Here is a 9,633-nt window from a genome sequence, read left to right on the forward strand (position 1 = left end):
CGGTTCTGACCCAGAGCCTTGGGAGCTAGAAGCTGAGGTCTGATCAAAGAAGCAAAGGAGTCCTTAGGCCTGCAAGGGAGAGATCTCAAACTCCAGGACTCTTCCAGACTGGGCTCTTTCTGGCCCCGCTGCCCTCCCCCACATGGAAGGTCTAGCCTCCAGGATAGACAAGGAAACTATCATTTACCCTTACCCTGAGATCACACAAACCAAGACAAAGCTCCTTACCACCCTGTGTTCCAAAGACTCCAGGTTTTGTTTATTGACAAACTTTTCCACTGGTTCATGTTTTAACTACAGGTACTGTAGTAAACAAGATTCTGGCTACAGCCACATTTCTTTTATAGTCAGGAATCTACTTCAGAAGGAACTCAACAGCCATGCTCTACGTTAACACAGCCTTTTCCTTTTCTCAGAAAGGAGTGCCAGACTTTCTTCCTGTTGGCTTACCTCCCTGGCTAACTCCCACTTATCCTTCAGGTAATTTTTCTCAGAGGCCTTCCCTGATCCAAGGTTGGGTCAGGTACTCAACGTCACACAAGCACTGACGGAACCAGGATCACTGTCTGTCTGCCTTGTCCATGAAACTGCAGAGACGGGCTTACTGTCCACTGTACCCCTTGTGCCTGATAGCTGCCACTGAAAAACTAACTGCTGGGTAACTTAATTTGTATTTTCTCTTCACTGTCTCACTTCTGGCCTTCCCTGGGCTCAATAAGTCACTGATGAAACTGTTTCCCATGTCTTGCTGCCCTGCCACTGGTCAGTAAAACCTTTTTCATTCCTGAGAAAATGTCCCTCATACTCTCCATGCCACCCCCCAAATCTGGCCCATGATTGACAAGTCTGGGTTGCTGTGCCCTCTTTGTGACATTCTCATGGAAAATGAGATTTCAATGTTATAATCCCATCTTCAGCATCTCCTGAGGATTCCTAATGGTAAGAGAAAAGCTGGAAGCAACGATTCTTCTACCTGCTGTTCTGATTAAGTCACAGGAAAAGCTTTCAGGAGACAATATGCATGAGCACTGGGGAGTGCTGTATAGTCAGATGACTTGAGACCTGGCACTTTATAACCACCTCCATGGAGTTTTACTCCAAAGCAAATGAAACCCTTCTGACAAAGATAGAAGCCTGACTGAAATATTTACAGTATTCAATGTATTCACAAGTCACTTTACAGTGTGGACTCTCTGATGGCGCATGAGAACTGATCTGTGCCTGAAGGCCTTGCCGCACTCACTACATATGTAAGCCTCTTCCCCGGAATGGATTCTCTGATGCTGCACAAGGGCTGAGCTCCTTTTGAAGGTTTTGCCGCATTCGTTACACTGATAAGGTTCCTCTCCACTGTGAATTCTTTGATGTCTGATGAGGTTTGAGCTCAGGCTGAAGGCTTTTCCACACTCATTACACTCATAGGGTTTCTCTCCACTATGTATTCTCTGATGGGTTATCAGCTCTGAGCTCTGCCTGAAAGCTTTTCCACACTCGTTACATTCATAAGGTCTTTCTCCTGTATGAATTCGCTGGTGTCTGATAAGCTTTGAGCTTTGGCTAAAGGTTTTCCCACACTCATTACACTCGTAGGGTTTCTCACCAGTGTGAATTCTTTGATGGATAATGAGGTAGGAACTCTGACTGAATGCTTTGCCACACTCATTACATTTACAAGCTTTCTCACCGGTGTGGATTTTCCGATGTCTAATGAGGGCTGAGCTCTGGTTGAAGGCCTTCCCGCATTCACTACATTCATAGGCTTTCTCACCGCTATGGATTCTCTGATGAATAATAAGATAGGACCTCAAACTAAAGGCCTTCCCACACTGGTTACATTTGTAGGGCTTTTCTCCAGTATGGATTCTCTGGTGTTGTGTTAGAGAAGAATGCTGTTTGAAGCTGTGCCCGCAGATGTCACACCTGTAAGGTCTCTCTTCTGTAGGAACTTTCTGATACGTTACAGAGTTTGTGCTTAGAATCAAGTTTCTCTGGGGCTCGGGATGGTCTCTGTTTCCTAGCGATTTGTGTGTGAAGATTACTGGACTAAAACTGCCCCCCTGGGAAGGGGGTCTTCTCAATGTCTCCCCTGGAGCACTCCCTTGCTGCCACTCTAAACGGCTTTTGTGCTCACTGAATCCTCCAAATGAAGGCTCCTGGGAGAGTGTCTGTGATTTCTCTCCTGAAATGTCCTTCTTTGTTGCCGATTCATTATTCTCACAACCTGAAATGGTAATAACAAAAAATAATGTTTTATCTCTCCAGTGCCTTTCAATACTCCCTTTCTAGGTTAGAGAAAATAGATGCTCCTGCCCACAAAGATATAGCTGTCTGCATGTACCTTTTCTTTAACTGGTCAAAATAGGGTCCCTCCTCTGTTCTAACACTAAGGCCTACATCCACAGTTTGAAATTTATCCTTTCCTGCCTCCTCTGAGACTTCAGTAGACCAATTATCCACCATTCCGCTCCTACTGTTTTGGTCTCTTTCTCCGCTGACTCCTGTTCGTCAGCACTTAAATAAATTCAAGTCTCTCTCATCTTTTAAAATCAAGCTCCTTGCCTATACATCTCCCTCATGCAACCTCACTCCCACTCAGAGTAAAGCTTCTTCAAACAGCAGTCTGTACTGGTCCCCATTCTCTAATCTGGTGTCTGCCTTACCTGTGCACCCTCCACCCTGCCCTCATCAACATCACCAACTTCATAGTTGCTAAATCCAATACTTTCTGGATCTTTCTTAGCTGGCCTCTCTGTAGCACTGACACTGTGGACCACACCTTCCTTCCAGAGACACTCTCTTCCAAACACATCAGCCTGAGTTCTATGGCTGTTCCTTCTCAGATTCAAGGTCAGTCATGAGGAACACTAGTTCCTTGGAGTTCTGTTCTGAGCTCTCACATATCCTCAGTCCACCAACTACCTCCTCAGCGTCAGTCACTACTTACGCTATATAGTAATGTCTCCCCAGATCCCCAAGTCTAACCCAGTTCTCTTAAGCTCCAGACTCTCATATCCAATGCTAGTTGGCCATGTTACTTATAAATATTTGACAAACACCAAAATGTCCCGAACTAAATTAAATCATCAGATGTATTTTTTCAGCTGTGATCCTCCCCATCTCTCACCTCATCCTGATTTATTCCCTGTGGCCACTTGGATATAACTGTCTCTAACCAGACTCTGCATTGCCTTCCTCAAATCCATTCTCCCCTCTGCAACTGAGTCCTAAAACCTAAAACCTGCAACTGAGTCCCTCATCTAAAACCCTTCAGCTGTACCCCACTGCACTGTACAAACCAGTTAGGATGACAGACACATTTTCACAACCTGTGTGCCAACTTCCCCTCTAGTTTCTCTCTCTTCCCTAGGAATTCTCTCTTCAAGTTAAATCGAATTACCGGCAATTCCCAGAATGGGTTGTCTTCTCTCATCTTTAGGACTTTGTGGTCCTTGCTTGTGTGACACTGTAATGTGGGAAATATATATTTGGCCTCACCCCCAGTTCCTGGCACAGAGCTTTTAAAACCCTGCAGTTTCATCTGTGGTGGAAAGGAGAGGATACTGGAGCTTATGCTAATGAGTTGACTCTTGGAGGGCAAGGAGGGCTGGTTCCCAAAGGTTCTCCAGTTTGACTGGAGGGTCAGAACTTTCAGCCCCACCCTGAACGTCAGAGACAGGGATTGGAGGTTGACTTAATCACCAATGGCCAATGATGTAATTAATCATGCCTAAAAAAACCTCCGTTAACACATTAAATAAAGGGGTTCAGAGAGCTTCAGGGAAAGTGGTGCATCCTGAACTCCAGAAAGAGAAGCTCCTGTGCTCAGGCCCCTTTTGGACCTTGCCCTGTGGGTCTCTATATCTGGCTGGTCACCAGTATCATTACAATGAACAGGAAATGGTGAAGAAGGTGTTTCCTGAGTTCTAGGAGCCATTACAGCAAATTATGAAACCTCAGGATGCTGTTGTGGAACCTCCAATCTGCAACCAAACTGGACAGAAGTGTGGGTAATCTGGGGACTCGCTACATGTGAGACTAGTATCTGATGGAGGGCAGGGGACGGGACAGTTTCTTGGGACTGAAACCTTAACCTGTGGGGTCTGCACTGGCTCCGGGTAGTTAGTGTCAGAAGAGCTTAACAGGGGGGAAGACCCCACATATCCAGTGTCAGAAGTGTTGTGAGCAAAGAAACAGTTTTTCCCTTTAGTGTGGAAGCTCCCCTTCCCACTTATTTACCCAGCTTACCTCTACTCACAGTTCATGTCTTAGCTGAGATGTCTCTCCTTCCAGGAAGTACTCCTTGAGCCTCTAAAGCTGACTTGTGTGCCTTTATATGTAGTAGGACCCATTATCTACTTCTAGTCTATAATTTACTCCCTGGCACTATATTATAATTGCCTTTGTGCTTGCCAACCACCCCATCTAGACCCAAAAATTCCTTGAAGATAGAGAACCACTGCCCACCACAGTACAACATGTATTAGCACCCTATTAAGTTATGTAATGAAGGAGTAAGTGAATAAAGGACAGGCAAACTGACACAAGGAAGGCTAACTGCAATTCACCAGGACCACTGAATACAAAGCTGCAAAGTGAGCACCTCCTTTCTAGAATAATAAAGGTGAGGTTCACCTGGAGTGGGCTGTAAAATGTAGCTAATTCCCTATCCTCGAGACCAGAGGCCTGATAAGTTTCCAGATGAGTTTCTATTTCTTACCACTCCTGGGGGAAAGGCAAGGTTCCCACGGTTTCAGCTGTTTCTTTAAAGGCTGGCGTTGAATATGTGTAAACTCCTGGGCTGCTCCAAGACAGGTTAAATCCTTCCAAGGCATTGCTGGTCCCTGTGGACCAGCTGGGACCTGAAATCAGTAAAATATGATTAGCTCTGTGAGAAAACCCCTAGGGAAAATGCTTAGTAAAAATCTCTCAGAGGTTAACAAAGACATCCCGGGATGAGGGACAGGGACAAAAGAACTACGAAGGACAGAGATGGGTATGGCCCTAGTAGTCACATCAGGGTTATGGTTCAGTGGAGATAAATTCTCATCCCATTCTTATGATGATGCCACATGCTCCAGTCTGTACATTCCTTTCCCCACAACGTATCACATCTCCCTGTTCCCACCTGCTGCCCGGGATCATCGAATTCCCTCTCCAGATCCTCCAACAGAGTCACGGCTTCCTCGCCGCTCTTTGGACTATGCTGCTGAACCCAGATCTGCAGCTCCTCCGGCAGGATACTCAGGAACTGCTCCAGCACCAGCAGCTCCAGGATCTGCTCCTTTGTGTGCAACTCTGGCCTGAGCCACTGATAGCAAAGCTCCTGGAGTCGGCCCAGCGCCTCCCGGGGCCCCGGTGTCTCCTGGTAGCAGAACTTTCTAAACTGCTGACGAAACAATTCTTGGCAGGATCGGGTACTCCCATTCTGCTTAAGTTTCTGACCCCAAGAACGGCTTTCTTCTACTTTCACCAGTATCAGCTCTTGTTCCTGAGAATTCTGAGGTCCTGGGGTTGAAACTGTTCTGGATTCCACAGCCATTCTGGGCTGAAAGAGCTTAGCGTGAAGCTCACTAAAACTGGGTCCTGTACTTCAGAGCTTCTTTGGGTAATCTCTTCTTTCCTGAAGGATATAAAAGCACTGTTAACTTACAGCAATGAAAAAAAACCCTCTAAGAACTTGTAATAATAAAGATCAGTCACTGGAGTAACACATGGAGTGGGATCAGGGTGGAGACCGTAACTAATAAACAAGTGACAAAACTAAAAATCACTCACCTCATTCAATGTCTCTCATTCTGTAGAATTCCTACCACATTTATACTACGAGGAATTATTTTAGAGGCAAAAGAAAGCATTAACTTGAATCACATATTGGGAAATTTCCTCTTCAATTCTCTTTCAATCCTGATTGCATCAGGGAGAACAGCCTGTCTTTAACATCATCTGTAAAACTTGTGAAATTCTCTTTAAAATATAGGCCTCAGACTTCCATGGGTAACCGTATCTAGCTAGGATTTGATATGCTTTATAAAAATTTATTTTTAGTTACCTTTTACTTACGGCAAATGATGGTGCTTTTCATCTAAGGTAGGAATAAAAATTCATTTTTATTTTTAAAATTCATATTAATTTTTTTAAAATTTTCGTATTTAAAAAAGTTTTTTTAAATTCATATTAAACATGAGTTGATTTTAATGAAAACATCGTTGGACATTTACCATTTGATCAAATTTAGTATCTGATGCACTTCCTCAACAAACACTGAGGCACTTATTATGGTCTCTGTCCTGAGCCAGGTATTGGGTACTCTCCTGAATAAGAGTCTACCCAGGAATTAACCAAGAAGTATTTGTTAAATGCTTACCATATGCCCCAAAACACGTCAGATATCATGAGACATAAAAGCAAAAACGTTAATCTGAACTCTCAAAATGCTTAGAACTCACAGGGGAGTAAACATTTTAAAAAGTGAAATATGGCAACTAGTCATTTGTGTTTTAAATTTCATAATGTAGATCGATCATGATCTGATTTTTGAATGGGAGAACTTCGATGGAAGGGTATGCCCTTGAATTGGGACAGATTTAACCCTAACCTAACCTACTAAAGTTAACTTTAGAGAACAGACTATTTAGCCTACAAATCTGTAGTTTATTTACCAGCCCCGTCGCACTAGCCTTTCTATTTTTATACCTCGCTTAAATCGCAGCATCTTAAAAGTCACAGTGGAGGGAGAATAATTGCCCTTTCTGCCGGAAAGCAGGGGCTTAGATTGCTGGCCTCCCCTACGTCCCCAAGACACTCGGAGATGCCGCCCCGACAAGGCTCGCAGGGATGCGCAGGCGGAGCAGCGGGGACCCTCCATCCCGCGCCCGCCGCCCTGGCCGAGCGCCCTCCCCGCCCTTCCTCCGCCTCGGGTCCCACGTCCCTCACCGCGATGACCAGGAGCGACCAGGGCGCGAGCCGCGGACCTGCAGTAGAAAGCCACAAAGACCGGAAGTACCCGCCCGCGGCCTTCCGCTCGCGCGACCTCCCGAGCCTCCGTCCGCCCCGCCCCGTGCTCACAGGCAGCCAATCAGTGCGTGGATCTGGTCCTCCCATCGCTTTCGTGGTGGCCTCGGTACCCGAGGAATGTCGACGCCCGGTCTAGGATGCTCTAGGGGCGGGGGTTCCCGTGGGAAGTCGCCGCTGCCCGAGAGCACCGCTCACCGCCTCAGTCACCGCCGTCCTTGATGTCTTGTAACTCCCTAGTCATCTCACCTCCAGTTTTTCAGAAAATAATTCGAATTTTCCTGTAATTCCTGTGCATTTCCAGTACTGCCGACAGAAGTGAACGTGTGAATGAACTAGGCTGGACAAAAAGTAACAACTATTTATAGTGCTCTTCCCTGTGCGTATCCTCTGAGCCTCACAACTGCTTTGTGCAGTAGCTGTTTATGCCCACATTACAGCCGTAGACTCTGCCCTAAGTCAGGTAACTGGTGGCCAGAGACGCCGAAGTCGCCGTATTTCAAGGACAGGGGTCCCAGACTTGGAGTCTCTAATAAGGATTTTTTTCCATTTTTCACTGGCTTTAGGTCTTAGTGTTTAAGTTTTCCTTTGGCCATTCAGTAGATTTAAAAATGATGCCTCCTTGTTGATGTTTGGTAGAAACCAGCACAACATTGTAATGCAATTACCCTTCAATTAAAAATAAATTTAAAAAAAGATACCTCATGTTGTTTTCATTTGCATTTCTTTTAAATTAGTGAGCTTGAGTTAATGTATTTCCCTCATATGTGTACTGACCATTTATGGTTCTTCAAAGAAATGGCTTTTCCATTTTTAAAACTGAGGTGTTACTATTTTTCTTTTGTATTTGTGAGAGGAGGATATCAACTCATTTGTCACAAATATTTCCCCTTTTATTTGTATTTAATTGTTTTGTAAATGTTAGTACAAGGTGATACATGGAGAGAAACAACTCTTGTGAGCTAAGACGAAACACATATTTGAAGAAAAAATACTCATTAGCTTTTAGAGTGGCTCGCTAAATAATTCCTAATCATAGTGCACAGACTAGAACAATTTTACAAAGCAGGAGAACAGATAATACAACGTTATGCTTCAGCTGTTGCTGCCTAACAAACCACTCCAATACTTAGTGACTGAAATAGGTGTTTTATTGCTCACAGTTCTGTGGTCGGGACTTCAGACAGGGCTTAGCAGAGATGCTTTATGAGGTGTCAGCCCACGTAGCTTAATAGGGACTGGAAGGCCCAGGATGATGTCACTCGCCTTGTTGTGGTCTTGGTGCTGTCTTTTGGCTGGACTCCATTGATTCTCCATAAAGTTTCCTCGCAGTGGCCCGTCATCTGGGAATTAGCCTGGACTTTCTTACTGGTTGTAGGGAAAGAGCAAATTAGCCAAGATGGCAGTGATCAGGCTCTCTCGCCCCACGTTTTGTGATGAATAACTTTGCATGTTTATGTAACAGCTGAAATTGTTTGTAGCACTGCACACACACATGCCTATATAAGCACCACCTGAAAAGCCCTTGGTGTGCATTACGGCTGTGTCTGCTGGGTCAACCATGAGCGAATGCAACATGTCTGCTGATGCCTTGCTGCTGCCATGGCCGTCAGGACAGAATAAACCTATCTGCAGTTCCTACGACGCCTCGAATCTTCTTCCAGGTTCCCTGCTCGTGCCTTGCCTACTATGTGTTCAGCGAACAGCGAGACAGCGGTCCTGGTTTCCAACAGTGGGAAGGAAGAAGGTAAGATGCTTGCTCTCTTAAGACCTAGGTCTGGAACTGACATTGTATTACTTATGTATTCTGTTGGCAGACTAGACTCATAGGAAGGCTCTTGAAATAGACTCTGCATTTTAAGAGGAAGAGTACCTTGAACCTAGGAGGAAATATAGGCAGTTATCATTGCATTGTTATGCATACCTGAGAAGCCTACTATTTCGGAGGACAACTATTGAGAGAGAAGAAATACTCTTAGTTGCAGTGATAGAAAACCGTACTAAATGTCCTTAATGTTTAAGCCTTTTTATTACCTAACATAGCTAGGTAAGTGGAGGTCAGGTCATCCACAGGGTTGGTTAATTCAATGGCTTGACAACATTGTCAGGGACCCAGGTCCCTTTCTTCTTTTTGCTGCTCCATGTTTAAGCGTGTTGGCATGCTCTCCAGTCTGGCTTCCCTTATGGTCCTAAAGTGGTCTCTGTTCCAGATTACAGATGACATCCAGAGGCAGGAAAAGGGGTCACCTTTATATTTTCTATTTTTAAGACTAAGGAAAACCTTCCCCCCACCAGCAGATTTTCACTCATGTTACATTAGTTAAAATTGCTTCACCTGTCTATGCCTGTCCCTAATGAGGGAGGCCTCCAAGGTGATTGTATACATGCTAAGTTGCTAAGTCGTGTCCAACTCTTTGTGACCCTATGGACTGTGGCCCGCCAGGCTCCTCTGTCCATGGGATTCTCCAGGCTAGAATAGTGGGATGGGTTGCTCTGCCCTCCTCCAGGGGATCTTCCTGACCCAGGGATCAAACCCATGTCCTTTATGTCTCCTGCATTGGCAGGCGGGTTCTTAACCACCAGCAACACCTGAAGCTTGAGTCCTCCAAAATAGGCTTGGCC

The 9,633-nt window shown here is 45.2% G+C and overlaps 1 protein-coding gene across 2 annotated transcripts; it reads right to left on the bottom strand.

Annotated features, from left to right (window-relative positions):
- Positions 1 to 237: 237 nt before the first annotated feature.
- ZNF397 (zinc finger protein 397) lies at positions 238 to 7,040 on the bottom strand. 2 transcript variants are annotated; one of them, XM_043444319.1, is made up of 4 exons: positions 6,934 to 7,040; positions 5,126 to 5,620; positions 4,718 to 4,859; positions 238 to 2,221 (listed from the first exon to the last, which is right to left on the bottom strand). In XM_043444319.1, the coding sequence occupies exons 2-4, from the start codon at positions 5,537 to 5,539 to the stop codon at positions 1,173 to 1,175; spliced, it is 1,605 nt and encodes a 534-aa protein (XP_043300254.1). In that variant the 5' UTR covers positions 5,540 to 5,620; positions 6,934 to 7,040; the 3' UTR covers positions 238 to 1,172. The 2 variants fall into 2 exon arrangements, with proteins under 2 accessions (XP_043300254.1, XP_043300253.1); XM_043444318.1 differs by lacking the exon at positions 6,934 to 7,040 and adding an exon at positions 5,776 to 5,967.
- Between the last annotated feature and the right edge of the window lie 2,593 nt (positions 7,041 to 9,633).

Source organism: Cervus canadensis, chromosome 23 (assembly GCF_019320065.1).
Source record: "Cervus canadensis isolate Bull #8, Minnesota chromosome 23, ASM1932006v1, whole genome shotgun sequence".
In the NCBI taxonomy this organism is placed as follows: domain Eukaryota; kingdom Metazoa; phylum Chordata; class Mammalia; order Artiodactyla; family Cervidae; genus Cervus; species Cervus canadensis.